The sequence below is a fragment of the Bos taurus genome, chromosome 29, assembly GCF_002263795.3.
Source record: "Bos taurus isolate L1 Dominette 01449 registration number 42190680 breed Hereford chromosome 29, ARS-UCD2.0, whole genome shotgun sequence".
NCBI classification, from domain to species: Eukaryota; Metazoa; Chordata; class Mammalia; order Artiodactyla; family Bovidae; genus Bos; species Bos taurus.
Window position 1 is genome coordinate 739,108 of NC_037356.1, and position 21,747 is coordinate 760,854.

A 21,747-nucleotide genomic window follows, 5' to 3' on the forward strand; every position below is an offset into this window, starting at 1 on the left:
ATTATGTACACAAGTGAGAGTTGGACGATAAAGAAGGCTGAGCATTGAGGAACTGATGCTTTCAAACTGTGGTGCTGGAGAAGATTCTTGAGAGTCCCTTGGACGGCAAAGAGATCAAACCAGTCCATTCTAATGGAAATCAACCCTGAATATTCACTGGAAGGACTGATGCTAAAGCTGAAGCTCCAATACTTTGTCCACCTGATGTGAAGAGCTGACTCATTGGAAAAGATCCTGATGCTGGGAAAGACTGAAGGCAAGAGGAGAAGGGGACGATGGAGAATGAGATGGTGGATGGCATGACCGACTCAATGGACATGAGTCTGAGCAAGATCCGGGAGATAGTGAAGAACAGGGAATACTGGCATGCTGCAGTTCATGGGGTCACGAGAGTCAGACACTACTTAGTGACTGAACAACAGCAACAACAACAGGTTAAATAGAAGCCAATTCCAGGCGTATTCAAGTCCTTAAGGTAAAAGGCAAAACTGTAAAGCTTTAAGAAGGTAAAATGGGAGAATATCTTCATGGTTTTAGAGTAGGAAGCTTTTTAAAATAATTATAAAATGTACTGATTGTTAAAGAAAGCACTGATAAATTTTAACCACAATTACACTTATGAGCTTTTGCACAATGAAGGAAACTTAAGCAAGGTGAAAAGACAGCCTTCAGAATGGGAGAAAATAATAGCAAATGAAGCAACGGACAAAGAATTAATCTCAAAAATATACAAGCAACACCTGCAGCTCAATTCCAGAAAAATAAATGACCCAATCAAAAAAATGGGCCAAAGAACTAAACAGACATTTCTCCAAAGAAGACATACAGATGGCTAACAAACACATGAAAAGATGCTCAACATCACTCACATCACTCATTATCAGAGAAATGCAAATCAAAACCACAATGAGGTACCATCTCATGCCGATCAGAATGGCTGCTATCCAAAAATCTATAAGCAATAAATGCTGGAAAGGGGGTGGAGAAAAGGGAATCCTCTTACACTGTTGGTGGGAATGCAAACTAGTACAGCCACTATGGAGAACAGTGTGGAGATTCCTTCAAAAACTGGAAATTGCTTGGGGCTGGTGCACTGGGATGACCTGGAAAGATGGTATGGGGAGGGAGGTTAAGGATGGGGAACACGTGTATGCCCATGGCAGATTCATGTTGATGTGTGGCAGAACCAATACAATATTGTAAAGTAATTAGCCTCCAATTAAAATAAATAAATTTAAATTAAAAAAAAAAAAAAACACTGGAAATAGAACTGCTGTATGACCTAGCAATCCCACTGCTGGGCATACACACCAAAGAAACCAGAATTGAAAGAGACACGTGTACCCCAACATTCATCACAGCACTGTTTACAATAGCCAGGACATGGACACAACCTAGATGTCCATCAGCAGACGAATGGATAAGAAAGCTGTGGTATATATACCCAGTGGAATATTACTCAGCTATTAAAAAGAATGCATTTAAGTCAGTTCTAATGAGGTGGATGAAACTGAAGCTTATTATACAAAGTGAAGTAAGTCAGAAAGAAAAACACCAATACAGTATATTAACGCATATATATGGAATTTAGAAAGATGGTAATGATGACCCTATATTTGAGACAGCAAAAGAGACACAGATATAAAGAACAGACTTTTGGACTCGGTGGGAGAAGGTGAGGGTGGAATGATTTGAGAGAATAGCATTGAAACATGTATTCAATTATTTCAATTGAAATATGATTTCAATTATCATATGTGAAATAGATCACCAGTCCAAGTTTGATGCATGAAAGCAGGGCACTCAAAGCCAGTGCACTGGGACAACCCTGAGGGATGGGATGGGGAGGGAAGAGGGAGGGGGGTTCAGGATGGGAGACACATGTACACCCATGGCTGATTCATGTATCAGCCATGGCAAAAACCACTACAATATTGTAAAGTAATTAGCCTCCAATTATAATAAATAAATTAATTTTAAAAAGAAAACAAACAAAAAAGAAAGTTAAGAAGTTCTGTTCATTAAAAGATACCTTAAAAGAATGAAAAAGCAAGTCACATATTCACGACATACATAACTGATGAAAGGATTCATATTCAAAATAAAGTACTCCGTCAACTAAGTGACAAAAAAACCAGAAAATCCCATAGGAAAATAGTAAAGGTATTGGTATGGGATCAGTATTTAGAAAAAAAAAAAATACTTAATTTAATAAATTTCATTACAGGGAAACCCTAGATTACAATGACAATGATATAGCACTACGGACCTAACAAATAGGCAAAAATTTCTAAAGTTGGTAGTATTCAGTGTTGTTGGGAATGTACAGCAACTGGAATTTTCATACACTGCTGTTAAGAATATAATTGGTACAACCACTTTGGAAAACCAGAGTTATCTACTAAATTTGAACGTAGGTATGTATATTTTCACTCTTAGATATGTTTCTTAGAGAAGCATATGCAACTGGAGCAGAAAGCATGTAAGAATGTTCACAGCAGTATTTCTCAGGAGTCAAAAAACAGCAGAGCACTCAAATACCTATCAAGAATGTAATAGAAAAGTAAACGATAGTATATTCATATACAGCTGGGTTCAGAAAACATTTCCTGTGAAGAGTCTGAGTATAAATACTTTAGGCTTTGCAGATTTCTGTCTCAAAATCTTAGTTTTTCCCCCAACTTCATATATATATAAAGCATTCTTAACTCATGGGCTATATAAAAACATGTCCCGTGGACCATAGGTTGCCAATCCCTGATGTAGAGGAAAACTGTGGGCGTGCATTCTAAATCACTTCAGTTCGACTCTTTGAGACCCTATGGACTGTAGCCCACCAGGCTCTCATGTCCATGAAATTCTCCAGGCAAGAATACTGGAGTGCGTTGCCATGCCCTCCTCCCTGGATCTTCCCAACCAAGGGATTGAACCCGAGTCTCTAATGTCTCCTGCACTGGCAGGCAAGTTCTTTACCACTAGCGCCACGTGGGAAGCACAAGATGAAAATCACACAGCATCGAAAGTGGTCTACAGATGGGAATGACTATCCACTCCATTTCTTCCCTGGAGAATTCCATGGACAGAGGAGCTTGGTAGGCTACAACCAAAGGGTCGGACATGTCTGAGCAACTAACACACACACATAAATTTTGGAGCAGAAATCAGTGAAGGAGGAAATAGAAAACTGTAAAATAGATGAATCCAGAAGTTAGTTAGTTCCTTGAAAAAGATCAACAAAATTGAGAAAACTTTATATAGACTGCCAAGAAAGAGAGAGGGCCCCAGTTGCCAAAACCAGGAATGAAAAATGGGGTGTCATTTTAGAGACTTACAGAAATTAAAAAGACTATAAAGGGACTATTACAAATAATTTTATGCCAAAATATTAGACAACTTAGATAAAACTGAAAAATTTCTGGAGAGAAACAAATTACTAAAACTGACTTAAGAATAAATAAAGAATTGGAATAGACCTAATACACAAAGAAACTGTTTCACAATTAAGATTCTCCCCTCAAACAAAACCCAGGCTCAGATGGTTTCACTTATAAATTCTATGAAATACTGAGAAGAAATGATACCAGTCCATTACAGAATCTTTCAGGGAACAGAGAAAGGAATAGTTCCAAATTCACCCTGTGAAGCAAACAGTACCTTGACACCAAAACCAGATTAAAAATACCATAAGAAAGGAAAACTATAGACCAGTATTCCTCATAAGTGTACACCAAAAAAGTCTAACAAAATATTAGCAAACCCCAGCAACATAGAAAAAGAATTACATACCATGTCCAAATGGAATTTATCCTATGACTGCAAAGTTGGTTTAACATTCAAAAATAAACTAAGGTAATAAAATATGTTAATAAAATAAAGGACAAAAACTACACCCTCGTCTCAAAAGAGGCAGAAAACAAACAAAATCTAGTGCTTATCAAGTTAAAAACTTTTAACAGTCTAGGAGTAGATGGGAATTTCCTTAACCTGATAAAGTATATCTAAGAAAAATCCATGGCTAGCCTCTTGCTTAACGGGAGGGAGACAACATGCTTTCTTCCTAATGAGAACAAGGCAAGAATGTCTGCTCTCACCACTATTATTAAATATTGTCCTGAAGGTTCTAGCCAGTGCAATAAGGCAAAAGAAAAAATTAAAGGTTTACCAATTGGTAAGGAAGAAATAAAACTCTGTTTATTCATAGTGGCATGATTCAGTATTTAGAAAATTCCAAGGAACCCTTTAAGCATCTATTAAAAAACAAGTTTAATGAGATAATAGGATTCAAGATAAACATATAAAAACCAAGTGTATTTATTTACACTAGCAACAACCAAAAATGAAATTAAGAATACTATTCCACATATAATAGTATCAGAAAGAATAAAATACTAATTCTGAATAAATTGAGCAAAAGAATGCAAATCTTGTGCGCTAAAATCTAAGACATTATTTAGAGACATTTATGATCAAATTTTATGCTCAGATTGGAAGAGTCAATATTTCCCAGATGGTAATTCATCTTTCAATGCAGACAACAGTTTTTCCCCAACTGATCAATAGACTCAATGCAACCCTCATCAAAATCAATTAACTTTTTTGGTAAAAATTAACAAGCTGATCTGATATTTATTGATATGAAAATGCAAAGAACCTAGAAAAGCTTAAAAGTCTTTTTTTAAAAAGCAAGGTTGGAGATCTTATACTTACCAATTTCAAAACTTACTATAAATTTATAGTAAGCAAAATAACACAGCATTGGTGAAAGGATAAGCAGATAGAATCAGTAGAATGGTATTGAGAACCTTGAAATAAACCTTTATAGTTATAGTCATTGATTTTCTACTATAGCCTATGATTCATTTATCTTTTTCCCAATACCTAGAGTCAGTCTCTGATATCTGGTGGGCACCCAGTGGAAGGTCCATGAAGGTAAAGAATTTTTTGTGCTCACTTTCAACTATTCAGAACTAACCAGATCAGTGACCAGGAGCTTTGCTGCACTTCAGGCGGAGGAAAATGGCCAAGAACAAAGGGGGCTCCGCATCTCGTGTCCTTCATCAGTGGTGCCTGCTCTGGCTACTTAGACAGACCTGGTCATGGCAACTGCCAAGCCAGTCTGGCTGCCTTAGGACATTCACCACAATCCAGAAGCTTCCCTTTATGATAAAGTGAACTGCATCCAAGGTAAGGTTACTGTTCCCGGCATATTCCTCAGAGTCAGGGTGTAGCACGTTTAGTACCATTTAACCCGTTCCATCTGATCACGAGCAAGAATGCAGTGAGGGATGAGAAAAATACTTCTGAAGATTGAGAAATGGTTCCCATTTCAAAAGTCCAAGAGTGCCCTTATACTTTTTTTTAACCTTAGGGAGAACTCAGGGAATTGCACTATTGAAACTCTTGAAGTGCAAACAAGAAGACAGGGCAGCTTCAGAAAGGAAGCACCACAGACAGTAGCTTTAAGCAGGGAAGTTGAGGCCCACGAGCACTGTGACACTCTCTCCACAGCCGAGGCTGTTACTGGACAGGACATGGGAACCCATCACGCATGCTGGTCTTTATCCAGTGTGAGACCCGGTCATGACTGATTGACAAGGAAGGTTAGTGTGCCTCGGAGCTGTGCTGGAGCACGTGCCAAGGGACCTCAGCACCTACCCCTGTAGCAACATAGAGGAAGAAAGGAGGGAGGGAGGAAATAAGGGAAAGAAAAAGGAAGAAGAGGAAAAAGGTAGGGACAGAGGCAGGTGGGGTGAGGAGGAGGCAGGGAGAAGTTAAAAGAACACATGTTACCACTGTGCTTTTAGAATCCTGCTCACCATAGCTGACAATTGCCTTACTTAGGAAGGAGAGACAAGACACCTATAATATGATTGATATTTACCTTCTGAGTCCTTGTTGTAGAAAACGCCATGTGGATGCAAGGAGTAAGGGCGGGACGCAAAGTTCTTTAAATGGATGACAATCACATCACCCACTTCAGCCTTCAAGATGGGACCCAAGAATCCAAGCCAGGGAGGCTTGGGGATCTCCTTGGAATAGGTCTCATCTGTGTAGTGTCTGTAAACAGCCTTTTTGTAAAGACTTCCTATTCTGTTGGGCCCTCTTTCCAGATATAAGGTTGCAAGCCTGAAAGTAAGAAGGAAAATATTTTACAATTAAAGCTAAAAGAGAAATCCTAATAGCTTACCTTAATAGTTCATCAAGTGCTTACAAGTATGATTTCTCATTTGGTGTTCACCATAGCACTTCAGCCTCTGTAGAGTTGGTAAGATTATCCTCAATTTATTAGAGAGGAAATGGAGGCCAAGAGTTAAGTGACAAGCTGAAAGGCACAAATAGTATTCACAACCAAACTAAAACAGAACCAAGATATTTGCTGTCCATTTGCCCCTTTTCATTCAATACAATCCCATTCACTTTTTCATTTAACACTATGCTAAAGCTGAAACTCCAGTACTTTGGCCACCTCATGCGAAGAGTTGACTCATTGGAAAAGACTGATGCTGGGAGGGATTGGGGACAAGAGGAGAAGGGGACGACAGAGGATGAGATGGCTGGATGGCATCACTGACTCGATGGACGTGAGTCTGAGTGAACTCCGGGAGTTGGTGTTGGACAGGGAGGCCTGGCGTGCTGCGATTCATGGGATCTCAAAGAGTCGGACACAACTGAGCGACTGATCTGATCTGATCTGATGCACTTACTGCATTCTAAGTAAGAGTTTATGATCCAATATTGAAAAAATTAAGTAACTGCACAGAGAAATTTATGATTAAGTGCCAACTGACTGGTTGATGCAATGGATATAGGCTCCATTTTTCTAGGGATATATTTATTCACAGAAGGAAAAGATTGCTGTGGATCAAAGAGGTCAGAAACACCTCATGAAAAATGCAGAGATTAAGGAGAAGTAAGATTGGGTAAAAAAATGGAAAACTTGAAGATACTAAGCAGGGGTGGAGCTTGAGCAACAAGGAGGAAGAAGTATGGGTGATCTGGGGGAGAGTGGTTTATAAGCTGGGGCTCAGGGGTGAATCGGAGAAGGCGATGGCACCCCACTCCAGCACTCTTGCCTGGAAAATCCCATGGACAGAGGAGCCTGGCAGGCTGTAGTCCATGGGGTCGAGAAGAGTCGGACATGACTGAGAGACTTCACTTTCACTTTTCACTTTCATGCATTGGAGAAGGAAATGACAACCCACTCCAGTGTTCTTGCCTGGAGAATCCCAGGGATGGGGGAGCCTGGTGGGCTGCCATCTATGGGGTCGCACAGACTCGGACACGACTGAAGCAACTTAGCAGCAGCAGCAGTAGGGGTGGATGGTGAGGAGTGAGCAGTAATTTATCATATGGTTATCATAGGTTGAAGAATTTAGAATTTATCCTGGAAGCTCTGAAGACTCACTGAGGTTTCTCATAAAATGGATGACATGATAATCAGTATTTAAGGATGGTGCAATAAGTATTATTGCAGTGGTGTGTAAGTTTTAAAGGAGTCAGGCAAAGAGAATACCAAAGATGGGGGGCAGGGAGGCTGTTTGGAGACCAGGAGGGTGTGGTGCAACAGAAAAGAGATGGATGTGAAAAAAATAAGATTCTAGGACGTGAAGTGTCCAGATACCCTCCTGGAACCCCAGAGTAAAAGGGAGACTCAGTCCCAGAGTCTGAGAGCCTGAGACAATAGCAGTGCTAATGACACTACTTTGGAGGTGGCCATACCATCTTCTCCTGGGGGTGGAACCCCCTTCCTCACTCTCAATCTATGTGCTTAGTGTGGGACTCCAATCCCAGAAGTACTAGCTTCTGCTTGAACAAAACTCCTGGGTACAGCCATCCCAGTGTAGCTGTGTCTAATCAGGTGATGAGAGGCAAGTCCCACTGTCACACACACTCCTGCCTGTGTGCATGCATTCCCTCTCAGTCACTCAACAGACTGTGAGTATCTCAAGCCCTGTACTCGAGAAAAAGGGCAAAGACTTGAAGGAGCTCTCATTCTAGAAGGAAGAGTTATTGAAAGCAAGCAGGACCTTGTGGGGCCTTCCCAGTGACAGATCCCTGGTGTCCCCTGCCTCTTGTTTGTAGAAAAGTTTTAGTCTCCTAGGTATTCCCCAAGATCCAAAGAGCAAGTTTAACCAGAGAAGTGAGAAAATGCAGAAACAAAGACAAGACAAAATAATAGTTTAGCTGAAAAACAAAGTCAAAGGCCTTTAGTTCCTCCTCAAGAGCTACAGACAATATTCTGCATCATAACCTTGAGTTGTTTTGCAGATACTAAATCCTGCACCAAGAGGAAAAAGTTAACTACGTGCTGACCACCAGCATGTCAACCCCAGATGAGTAGGAAACAGGTTGATGGTGTTGACTCCCAAACACCACCATCACCTCACCACCAGTCAGTCAGAAGGATCACATGAACTGATCACATACCCTCGATCTCACTTTAAAAAACCCTCCCTGAAAACCACTGGGGCATTTGGGTCTTTTGAGCACGAGCTGCCTGTTATCTTTGCTTGGCCCCACGTTGAGTGCCTTGCAACAAATGCTGTACTCTCCTTCACCACAGCCTGGTATCGGTAAACATGCTTTGCTACGCACTGGGTAAGTGGATCCATGTTTGCTTCAGTAACATTATGAGAACACAGGCATCTAATCTGGGGCATAAAATGTATCAGGTGAGGTTTCCTAGATGAAGTTGGGCCTAAATATGGTCTCAAAGAGCAGAGACAAGTTATGCAAGCAAAGAAGATGGAAAGAGCTGATATGGCAGACACTTTGCCAACTTAGCACCCACACCACATTCTTTGGTCTAAGGGCAAGCCTTCCACATTCTCATTCTATGTGCATGGGTGGGACTCTGCATCCACCTCCCGCAATGGAAAAAGTGACTCAACCTAACCGATCAGCACACCAACCACATCATTGGTGGAGCACTCTGTCACTGGTGGAGGGATGGCTCATGGTCCACACTTGGACAATTCCAACCAACCAAGCCACCCTGGACCACAGTGATTGGTTCAGGGACAGCCATAGCATGGCTGGTTGGTTAAATCCAAGGAAATCTAGGAACTTGTGAAGGATAGCATTTTGTGTACTCAGAACTGGGAACGTGAGTCTAGAGCTTTTGGCAACCATATGGCCAGCCCAAGGAGAGAATCTGCTGGGGACTTGTACGTTCCTCTCATCTCTTAAATTTTGCTATTTGCTTCTTCTCTCTAATCAACTCCAACTTGCTTTCATCATGATATAACTTTTCACTTTTCTCTTTCTCATTTACTGTATCTTCCATTCTCTTTTATTCATGTCCAACTCGTCATGGCCCCATGGACTGTACCCCACCATGCTCCTTTGTCCACAGGATTTTCCAGGCTAGAACACTGGAGTGGGTAGCCATTTCCTCCTCCAGGGGATCTTCCCAACCCAGGGATCAAACCTGAGTCTCCTACATCGGAAGGCGGGTTCTTTACCACTAGCACCACCTGGGAAGCCCAGGATATAATTATATCTATAATTAACAGTCATTGAAGATTCTTGAGCAGGGAAATCTGACCATATATCTTTGTTTCAGGAAGACAATTTTCCCATATCTAACTTCTCTTCATCTGATTTCACCCACCTGCTTCTGCTCACTTGAGCAAATTTTCTGAGCTTGCACCTCTGAATACCAGGCCTGCCTGGCTGACAGAGACTATTTACCTTCATGCTTGATTTGCAGGATTTTATTCCTTGGTATCTGACCACAGCTTGGCTGAAACACCCTCTCCCAGTGGCCTGAATATGGCTTCTGCTTGCCTTGTTGGATCTGGTTCTTTCTTTAGCCAACTGGAGAAGATTCACTGTCTCTCTTTACTTCTACATCATCTTTCCCCAATTCTTCTCCTCTCTTCTTCCCTCTTTCTGGGTCCTATTCAAGTAGATAACTCTCTCTCTCTCTCTCTCTCTCTCTTTTTTTTTTTTTTTTGGCTGCACACTGTGAGACTTTCAGGATCTTAGTTCTCCAAACAGGGATTGAGCCCAGGCCAAAACAGTAAAAGGGCCAAGTCCTAAATACTGAACTATCAGGAATCTCCCTAGAATTTCTTGGTAGATGGATCCATAGCAGGTCTGATAGTCTCTGTATTAGCTAATGGATTTCTGTTAACCTCATTAAGATCAGCACTTAATTAAACACTACTTTTCCAGTAGTCATGTATGGATGTGAGAGTTGGACTATAAAGAAAGCTGAGCTCTGAAGAATTGATGCTTTTGAACTGTGGTGTTGGAGAAGACTCTTGAGAGTCCCTTGGACTGCAAGGAGATCCAATCGGTCCATCCTAAAGGAAATCAGTCCTGAATATTCATTGGAAGGACTGATACTGAAGCTGAAACTCCAATACTTCGGCCACCTGATGTGAAGAGCTGACTCATTTGAAAAGACCCTGATACTGGGACAGACTGAAGGCAGGAGGAGAAGGGGATGACAGAGGATGAGATGGTTGGGTGGCATCACCGACTCAATGGACATGAGTTTGAGTAAACCCCAGGAGTTGGTGATGGACAGGGAGGCCTGGCGTGCTGCAGTCCATGGAATTGCAAAGAGTCAGACATGACTGAGCAATTGCACTGAACTGAACTGAAAAACTATAGGCCAAAAGGTTAAATAACAGGTATTTTCAAGGCTTCATGTTCATTTTCTTGAAGAGATCAACAAATGATCAGATACAAGTGGCTCAAATCCAAGCTCCCAAGCAGTCCCTTTGGCAAAGATCCCAGCAGTCTCTAGTGTGAATAGTAGTTTAGCCCATCCCGTAGACTTTTCAGGATGATGCAAGCAGAGATCTATGTACTCTATGTACACACTTCAGTACTCAGCCTTTCCTTCAAATTAGAGTTGAATAAATGTTTTAGCAAGTATCAGTTGAAAGAGCCTAATATTGTTTATCTGCCCAGAGGACCAGATTACTAGCCTTCCCAGGCACCCACATGTGCCAACCTTCCCTGCCCTTGGTGTAGAGTCAGTATGGGGGGAGGTTCCTATGACAAAGGAGAAAGCCAAGGGTTCAGGCCCCCCAAAGAAAAGCCGGAGGTGAGCCTGACCTGAGAAAGGCCAGCACTCCAGAAATCATAGGGCCAGTCCTGCCAGAGGAAGCAAAGCTCTCTCTCACCCAGATGCCAGCTTCAACTTCCAATCCAGATAATGGAGCCAATGAGACAGGAATCCTGACAAAAGGACTGGAGAATTATAACAATGATTTTCATATCAAAAGCCTTGACATATCAATATTTCTTCAGCTGCTGACTGAATAAATAATAATAATAACTGGGTAAATATAATAATAACTGGGTAAATAAATTATGGCACAGTCATACCACTTCAGAGAAGGCAATGGCAACCCACTCCAGTACTCTTGCCTGAAAATCCCATGGATGGAGAAGCCTGGTAGGCTGCAGTCCATGGGGTTGCTGCGTCCAACATGACTGAACGACTTCACTTTCACTTTCACGCATTGGAGAAGGAAATGGCAACCCACTCCAGTGTTCTTGCCTGGAGAATCCCAGGGATGGCGGAGCCTGGTGGGCTGCCATCTGTAGGGTCGCACAGAGTCGGACACGACTGAAGCGACTTAGCAGCAGCAGAAGCATACCACTTGGTTTCCCAGGTGGCTCAGTGGTAAAGAATCAGCCTGCAATGCAGGAGACACAGGTTCAATCCCTGAGCTGGGAAGATTCCCTGGAGGAAGAAACTGCAACCCACTCCAGTATTCTTGCCTGGGAAATCCCATGGACAGAGAAGCCTAGCAGGCTGCAGTCCAAGGGGTCGTAAAGAGTTGGATATGATTTAGCAACTGCAATGGCACCCCACTCCAGTACTCTTGCCTGGAAAATCCCATGGACAGAGGAGCCTGGTGGGCTGCAGTCCATGGGGTCGCTAAGAGTCGAACATGACTGAGCTACTTCCCTTTCACTTTTCACTTTCATGCACTGGAGAAGGAAATGGCAACCCACTCCAGTGTTCTTGCCTGGAGAATCCCGGGACGGCGGAGCCTGGTGGGCTGCCATCTATGGGGTCGCACAGAGTCAGACACGACTGAAGCGACTTAGCAGCAGCATACACACCCACATACCACTTAGCCATACATAAGAATTAGATGTTTTAACAGGTAGAAGGATGGTGTGATTATCAAATACTAAATGGTAAAAGCAAATTTCAGCATGTAAAGTGTGTAAAGTATGCTGTTTGTGTATTTTTAAAACAGTGTATATACACACATATGCAAAGAAAACATTTGAAAAGTGGCCAGGGAAACCATAAAGTGTAGCTTCTGGGACTTGGGACTGAGGCCACAGACAGGAGCAAGAAGGGAAGAGAACTTTACTTTTTTACATTTAATTCTATGTATTTCCATTTATTTCTCCATGCTACTTTTTAAAATTAAGATGTAACTCATACATACAATGGAATATTACTAAACTATGAAAATGAATGAAATCGAGCCATTTGCAGAGATGTGGATGGACCTAGAGACTGTCATACAGAGTGAAGCAAATCAGAAAGAGAAAAACAAATATTTTATATTACCACACATATGTGGAATCTAAAAAAATTGTACAGATGAACCTATTTGCAAAGCAGAAATACAGACGCAGAAGTAGAGAGCAAACATATGCACATCAAGGAGGGAAAGGGATGGTGGGATGAATTGGGAAATTGGGATTGACATATTTACATTATTATGTATAAAATAGTTAACTTCAGTTCAGTTCAGTTCAGTTCAGTCTCTCAGTCGTGTCTGACTCTTCGTGACCCCATGAATCGCAGCATGCCAGGCCTCCCTGTTCATCACCAACTCCCGGAGTTCACTCAGACTCACGTCCATCGAGTCAGTGATGCCATCCAGCCATCTCATCCTCTGTCATCCCCTTCTCCTCCTGCCCCCAATACCCCCAGCATCAGAGTCTTTTCCAATGAGTTGACTCTTCGCATGAGGTGGCCAAAGTACTGGAGTTTCACCTTCAATATCGTTCCCTCCAAAGAAATCCCAGGGTTGATCTCCTTTAGAATGGACTGGTTGGATCTCCTTGCAGTCCAAGGGACTCTCAAGAGTCTTCTCCAACACGACAGTTCAAAAGCATCAATTCTTCGGCCCTCAGCCTTTTTCACAGTCCAACTCTCACATCCATACATGACCACAGGAAAAACCATAGCCTTGACTAGATGGACCTTTGTTGGCAAAGTAATGTCTCTGCTTTTGAATATGCTATCTAGGTTGGTCATAACTTTCCTCCCAAGGAGTAAGTGTCTTTTAATTTCATGGCTGCAGTCACCATCTGCAGTGATTTTGGAGCCCAAAAAATAAAGTCTGACACTGTTTCCACTGTTTCCCCATCTATTTCCCATGAAATGATGGGACCGGATGCCATGATCTTTGTTTTCTGAATGTTGAGCTTAAGCCAACTTTTCCACTCTCCACTTTCACTTTCATCAAGAGGCTTTTTAGTTCCTCTTCACTTTCTGCCATAAGGATGGTAACTAATGAGGACTTACTCTATAGAACAGGGAACTCTACTCAATACTCTATGGTGACCTAAAGGGAAGAAAATCTAAAAGGGGGGGACATATGTATACATATAGCTGATTTACTTTGCTGTACAGCAGAAATTAACACAGCATTGTAAAGCTACTATACTCCAACAAAAAATTTTAAAGCGTTTACTTTTACTCACCCTCTTCCCTACTGTGGGAATGTTTTACTTTGTACCAGTGTACTTACTTTCATAATAAAAACAAGCCTACATTTTATTTAGACAAGAGAGTACAGCCTGTTTGGCTACTGAGGGGTCAAACTTTCCTCCTATGTGACTTCTACCTCTGAAAACCCAGCTGGCACCATGAAGTGTGCTGTGAGGATGAGCTCTCCTTCCCTGCAGGGAAGACTTAGCATCCTGATCCGGGAGCACAACACCTGCTCAGCCTCTGGACTGACAAGTCTAAGTCCACTCTCTCAGCCTCAGGACTCAGGTCTTGGGAACACTTTGATCTGTGCACACTTGGTCTTCCTCCTCCACTGAGCCTACATGTGCCTGCCCAGCTGCAAGCGTTCACCTCTGCTGGTCCGTAGGGCCAAAGCCTACATTTCCCTGTGCAAGGGAATGGGATCAAAAGTCTGGATGCCTGATAGTGGGGCTCTATTATAGAGGCTCTTGTGTTTCTCAGCTTCACTTGCAACTTGGATGGTCATGTGACACAGTTCTAGCCAAAAAGATGTGAACACATATCATTCCTTGGTGCATCTCTGAACTCAGCTGGTAGAGACGCTTTCTGTCCTTTGATTTCCCATTATCCATGCCTAAAATGAAGACATGAACAATGGATCTTTGGCAGCCTTCCTGAGAGACTGAAGAAGAGGGTAAGTCAAGTGGAAAGCCAAAAGAACCTGGGACCCTAACGATTGCCAACCTCTGGATCTCTTTTGTGTAAGTCAGTAAATACACTTAAGCCAGTGTTTCGGGGGCTTCTGTTAACTAGAAACTGAGCATAAATCCTAACTGGGGAGGCTGCTCAGAAGGAGAAGGAGGAGGAAGGGTAGAGGAGAACTGAGTCATCCTCACTAACTGGTCCTGGAGCAGGCGGAGTTGCCTGGCTTTATACTGGTCACCAAGTAAGCCAACATCTGAGCAAGGGTTAGATTCAGAATTTCTGGTGTCCGCTCTAAGCTCAGCTTGATGGGTAAAAAGTTATAATGAGTTATTCGTAGGAGCTTGCAGGCTTTGCAGGGAAAGACGCACCTCTGCCCCTCCTCACTTCTCTGCTCTGGGTTCGTAGTGTGGGCATACATGCACACGTACATATGCTGCTGCTGCGTTGCTTCAGTCGTGTCCAACTCTGTGCGACCCCGTAGACGGCAGCCCACCAAACTTCCCATCCCTGGGATTCTCCAGGCAAGAACACTAGAGTGGGTTGCCATTTCCTTCTCCAATGCATGAAAGTGAAAAGTGAAAGTGAAGTCGCTCAGTCGTGTCCGACTGTAGCGACCCCGTGGACTGCAGCCTACCAGGCTCCTCAGTCCATGGGATTTTCCAGGCAAGAGTACTGGAGTGGGGTATATACCCATGTGCAAATGTCTGCTGAGCAAGAGTTCCTCACTCTGAGTTGTCTGCAGAGCCACCCAGACAGAAGGTGAGGATATCAGAGGGATGGGAAGTGCATATACTGCGTATTTCAGCAGTGAGTTATATATTGACTTGTGTTGCACATTCCTGGATGGGTATCAGTCTTATCACCTTGTGAAATGGAGTATTTCCTGCCATATCAATAAACAAGGATGTCACAACCATCAGTGATTTCAGCCTTTCAAATGTAAATTTCTGAGACCTGGAAGAACAGTGTCATCTGTCCGCAGCCATTAGCCATCCCGCCCCCCACCCCCATAAGTGCTGAGCAGCTGGTGGGGGGTGGGTGGGGCACGTGAGAAAGTGGCAGCCTGGCCATGTCCGCCCCTCCCTGCAGTGAGCAGCGAGTCAAGGATACAGAGCAGGTTGCTGGTCCCAGACAGCTGAGACGCAAATGAAAGGAATGATTTCAGTGAGCCCAGACACTTATACATCTTCTGATACATAGAAGAGTGCTAAATTCCATAATTTGAGATATCTGGTTTTCCTTAATTAACAATAATCTTTTGATATTCAAATTACCTGACCCTTGCTGCAAACTTCTATGTAGTCTGACTCCTCATCCACCCACCTTCTTGGAAACAGTTCTCTCAGGGTCACTTGAGATGCTATATCTTGGGTTTAAAGTCCTAACAATTCCCACTGAATAAACATAATTCTTAACTTTTAGATTGCATTTTTTTAGATTGTATTTTTTCAGTTGACAACCTAAGCAGCCAGTGGTCACTCCAAGGTCCATATAATCAAAGCCATGGTCTGTTCCAGTAGTCATGTATGGATGTGAGAGCTGGACCATAAAGAAGGCTAAGTGTTAAACATTTGATGCTTTTGAACTGTGGTGCTTGAGAAGACTCTTGAGAGTCCCTTGGACTGCAAGGAGATTGAACCAGTTGATTCTAAAGGAAATCAACCCTGAATATTCATTGGAAGGACTGATGCTGAAGCTGAAGCTCCAATATTTTGGCCAACTGATGCAAAGGGCCAACTCAATGGAAAAGACCCTGATGCTGGGAAAGACTGAGGGCAGAAAAAGAAGGGGATGACAGAGGATGGGATGATTGGATGGCATCATCAACTCAATGGACATGAGTTTGAGCAAATTCCAGGAGACAGTGAAGGACAAGGAAGCCTGGTGTGCTAGTCCATGGCGTCACAAAGAGTCTGATACAACCGAGCAACTGAACAACAACAACAATAGTGCTTGGCATAAAAATCACAGTAGCTATTTGAAACCATAGGAGCTACTTAAATCCATAGGATCTATCTACAGTGGAAAAAGTAAAGGAGGGGTGGAAATAAGAGAAAGTCTTTTCAATGTCTATTCAGCAAACCACCCCTAACAATACATCTTGCATTTGTGACAGAAGCTCCAGCTCCCATGAGCTCTAGAAAATGCAAATCTGGCCCAAGTAACAAAGCAAGTGGGCGACTTCAAAGAGCCATCCATAGGAAGCAGCCTCCAGTTTAGCTTGAGTACACTCGTTAGAATGCCCATGTGGAAGGGTTGTATATTATATTTACAGTGCAGTCACAGGATAATCCCACTGTGAGCAAGTGAGTAATCACCAACCTTGAAATTCATCCCCAATCTACATTCTAACATTGTGACTCAAGCTGGGGAGGTGTCTTATCTCCTGCTGTGAAGGAATCCAGTGGGGTGGGAAGTTTCAGACTTTCTACTGCTTTAAAGACAAGATGCTCACATTGCCAAGGCCAAGGACAATACCATGAAGGGAGACACCTTCCAAAGGCAGGCCAGATCAACCACTGTCAGAATGAACCTGTCTGTGGGAACATCTAGCCAGTGCAGAGATGGGCTGCGAGGTTAAATTCCAAGGGCTCTGTAGCTCACAGGAGCTGTGCAGCTCACCAGCATCACCATTGCCCCATAACCTGGATCTTTTAGTGAAAATTTTTCCTTATCCATTCAACCATCGAGCAATTGTTGAACCTGTACTGTATATGAGACTTTAAATTAAAAACTGGAGCCAAGATGTATAATTATCAGTCCCTGTATTCAAGATATGTCCCACCTGGCTATGAAGACAAAACAGATGCTTTGGTAAATATATAGCAACAAAAAGTTTTCTATATTAAGGGACAACTAATGCCTGGAGACGAACCTTTGTTGGCAAAGTAATGTCTCTGCTTTTGAATATGCTATCTAGGTTGGTCATAACTTTCCTTCCAAGGAGTAAGCGTCTTTTAATTTCATGGCTGCAGTCACCATCTTCAGTGATTTTGGAGCCCAGAAAAATAAAGTCTGACACTGTTTCCACTGTTTCCCCATCTATTTCCCATAAAGTGATGGGGCTGGATGCCATGATCTTCGTTTTCTGAGTGTTGAGCTTTAAGCCAACTTTTTCACTCTCCACTTTCACTTTCATCAAGAGGCTTTTTAGTTCCTCTTCATTTTCTGCCATAAGGGTGGTGTGATCTGCATATCTGAGGTTATTGATATTTCTCCCGGCAATCTTGATTCCAGCTTGTGTTTCATGGATGTGAGAGTTGGACTGTGAAGAAGGCTGAGGGCCGAAGAATTGATGCTTTTGAACTGTAGTGTTGGAGAAGACTCTTGAGAGTCCCTTGGACTGCAAGGAGATCCAACCAGTCCATTCTGAAGGAGATCAGCCCTGGGATTTCTTTGGCAGGAATGATGCTAAAGCTGAAACTCCAGTACTTTGGCCACCTCATGCGAAGAGTTGACTCATTGGAAAAGACTCTGATGCTGGGAGGGATTGGGGGCAAGAGAAGGGGATGACAGAGGATGAGATGGCTGGATGGCATCACTGACTCGGTGGACGTGAGTCTGAGTGAACTCTGGGAGCTGGTGATGGACAGGGAGGCCTGGCGTGCTGCGATTCATGGGGTCGAAAAGAGTCGGACACGACTGAGCGACTGATCTGATCTGAATGCCTGGAGAATCCTAGGGACGGGGGAGCCTGGTGGGCTGCCATCTATGGGGTGGCATAGAGTCGGACATGACTGAAGCGACTTAGCAGCAGCAGCAGCAATCATATAGTGGGCTTCCCCAATGACTCAGTGGGTAAAGAATTCATATGCAATGCAGGAGACACAGATTCAATCCCTGGGTTGAGAAGATTCCCTGGAGGAGGAAATGGCAACCCACGCCAGTATTCTTACCTGAAAAATCGCATGGACAGAGGAGCCTGGTCCAAGGCTACAGTCCAAAGGTTGCAGACAGTAGGACATGACTGAGCAGCTAAGCATGCATGCAACCATATAGAGCCCAGATGTCCGAGTGAGTGTTGGGGGATACAGGATAAGTGAAGAGGAGCTAAGGAGCCTCTTGATGAAAGTGAAAGAGGAGAGTGAAAAAGCTGGCATCAGCAGAGGGTGTGGTCAGGGCAAACATGTAAGATCATACACGTGAGATACAAACATGTAAGATCAACTTGTCACAATAAGGACAAGTTGTGTTGTCTGAGCTTGAGATGGGATGCAGTTCACCAAGGAGAAAACGCGCTCACCAAGACTAGACTGAGATGAGTGCTACTTGGCAAAAGGAAGGGTGGAGATGGTGGTTTCAAGCTGCATTTGGGGGCCAGCCACACTCTTCCTAATTAGATGAATAGTTTTTGAAGTATTAATTCAGGGAGAACTCACCCTGGTTCCTCCAACATCACCTAAGTCTTGAGTTCCCCCTTCTCCCACCTTATTCCACAGAAGCCCCCCAGGCACCAAATCCAAACAGTAAAGGGAAAAGAGAAGGAGCCTGAGTCCCAGTGCCCCACTTAACAACTGTGAGATCTTGGGGAAGTTACTTGATTTCTCTGAACCCCAGTTTCCTTGGCTGTAAACCGCTGAGCATGGCAGAGCCAACACAAGGGGTGAATGAGATGTGGAGCCCCACATATGCCCTCTGGGAGAGTGAGCACTAGATCAGGGGGAGTCTGGGGAGTTTTGATTGCTTCTGGCAAAGCTCTAATTAGAAAAGAGGAAAATGCGAGACTTCCCTGAAAGTCCAGTGGTTAAGACTTCCCCTTCCAAAGCAGGGGGTGTGGGTTTGATCCCTGGTTGGGGAGCTAGGATCCCACATGCCTTGTGGCCAAAAAACCAAAACATAAAACAGATGCAGTATTGTAACAAATTCAGTAGAGACTTTAAAAATGGTCTACCTCAAAAGGAAAGAAGAAAATGTGACCATCTGAGGTATCACTGGCACAGGTATCTTGCTCTCCAGAGAGCCCCTCGAGACAGGTGAGCAATATGATGACAAACATTTCCTGAGTGCTAACCCAGTGCCGGCACCACACCTGAGCACTGACAAATCTCCTGATACCCACTGTGATAGCTGATGATGACTCTCAAAGATAAGTCCACATCCTAATCCCTTTCTTTGGAGAAAGAGTCCTTGCAGGTTTAATTAAGTTAAGGATTATGAGATGAGAAGATGGTCTGAGATAATCCAATCCTTGTGGTCCAAGGGACTCTCAAGAGTCTTCTCCAGCACCACAATTCAAAAACATCAATTCTTTGGTGCTCAGCTTTCTTTATGGTCCAACTCTCACATCCGTATATGACTACTGGAAACCATAGCTTTGACTAGGTAGACCTTTGTTGGTAAAGTGATGTCTCTGCTTTTTAGTTCTGTCTAGGTTTGTCATAGCTTTATTTCCAAGAAGCAAGTGTCTTGGTTGCTCCAAAAATGTTCTCATAGGAAGGGGATTAGACACACACAGGGGAGATGATATGAAGATGGAGGCAAAGGGTGGAATGATGCAACCACAAGCCAAGAATTATTAGCAGCCCCCAGAAACTGAGGCAATGGGTGGATTCTCCTTAGCGCCTCCAGAGGAATTGCGGAGGAAGTCCTGCCAACAGCTTCATTTCAGACATTCTGCCTCCAGGACAGGGTGAGAACAGACTTCTGTTGTTTGTGGTAATTTGTCACAATAGCTACAGGAAATGAATATATCCCTTCCCCATGCAAGTACTGTCATTATCCCCATATCACTGATGAGAAAATTAAGGGGGGAAAAAAAGACTCAACTGGGACTCCCCTGGTGGTACAGTGAATAAGAGTCCACCTCGAATGCAGGGGACACAGGTTTGATTCCTGGTTCTGGAAGATTCCATGTGTGGTGGAGTAGCTAAGCCAGTGCGTCATGACTACTTAAGCCTGAGTGGCTAGGGCCCGCAAGCCACAACAAGAGAAGTCACCACAATGAGATGCACTCACTTTAACAAAGAGTAGATCCTGCTCAACGAAAGTAGAGAAAGCTCGCACAGCAATGAAGACCCAACGTGACAAAAAATTACTTTTTTCAAAAAGACTCAATTACTTACTGAGTAAACAGAGCAAGAATCCTAGGCCTCTCAGTTAATGCCAGAGCCCCACACTCACCAGCAGGCCAGGCTACTCTGGCATCTTGTAAAATTTCTTTCATAAGAGTATCAAATCCTCATTTATTTAAGCCACTCTAGATAAGCGAATGGCAACCTGCTCCAGTGTTCTTGCCTGGAGAATCCCAGGGACTGGGGGAGCCTGGTGGGCTGCCATCTATGGGGTCTCACAGAGTCAGACACGACTGAAGTGACTTAGCAGCAGCAGCATTCTTATCTTTACTGGCAGCCAAAAGCAACCACTAACTGATATAGAAAATAACAGCAACTCCAAGAGATTCACAAGGCCTCAGGCCGAACACATAAATATTTTCTGCTGACAAGATAGAAGCCAAAATTTGAAAGTGAGCATCTGTTGGTTGGTTTCGTTTTTGACCAAGGGTAAACTGGTCTGAGTTTGACTTGTGCACTCAGAAAGAGGTCCTTCTGCAAACATTTGAAGACACTATAGACTGATCCCTAAAGTTCTAGAATAGATCTAGAATAGATCTTTTGATTTCCAGTTTAGTTGGAAATTTTCCTGCTGGTGCTGCTGCTAAGTCACCTCAGTCGTGTCCAACTCTGCATGACCCCATAGACGGCAGCCCACCAGGCTCCCCCGTCCCTGGGATTCTCCAGGCAAGAACACTGGAGTGGGGTGCCATTTCCTTTTCCAGTGCATGAAAGTGAAAAGTGAAAGTGAAGTCACTCAGTTGTGTCTGACTCTTAGCGGCCCCATGGACTGCAGCCTACCAGGCTCCTCTGTCCATGTGATTTTCCAGGCAAGAGTACTGGAGTGGGGTGCCATTGCCTTCTCCTACTGATATAAAAAAACAAAATTGTAAAAAAGGTAGTTGGTCAAATCAATCTTTTGATATCATTTAGGTAGCAGCCCAGTTCTTCAGGGAATTGAAAGCAACTGTGTTTGTCTTGCAAATGACCACATATCAGGGGACTTCCCTGGTGGTCCAGTTGTTAGGAATCTGCCTTCCAGTGCAGTGAAGGCAGTTCAATCCCTGGTCAAGGAACTAAGATCCCATATGTCCTGGGGCAACTAAGCCCGCACACCACAACTACTGAGCCCATGTGCTCTGGAGCCCACACACCACAAGTAGAAGAAGCCTGAGTATCACAGTGGAAGATCCCACATGACACAACTAACACCCAATGTAGCGCAAAAACGTACAAAAAAATAAAATAAAATAAAACGAAGTACTAATGAGGTGATATCCTTCTCTTTATTTCAAAATTTAC

General features: G+C 43.4%; 1 protein-coding gene across 1 annotated transcript in view; it reads right to left on the reverse strand.

Annotated features, from left to right (window-relative positions):
• HEPHL1 (hephaestin like 1) overlaps positions 1-21,747 on the reverse strand; it is a 91,601-nt gene that overhangs the window by 60,094 nt on the left and 9,760 nt on the right. The window contains exon 2 of the mRNA NM_001192511.3: positions 5,882-6,126. Coding sequence (NP_001179440.2) covers positions 5,882-6,126 — 245 coding nt within the window. The remainder of the gene's footprint in view (positions 1-5,881; positions 6,127-21,747) is intronic.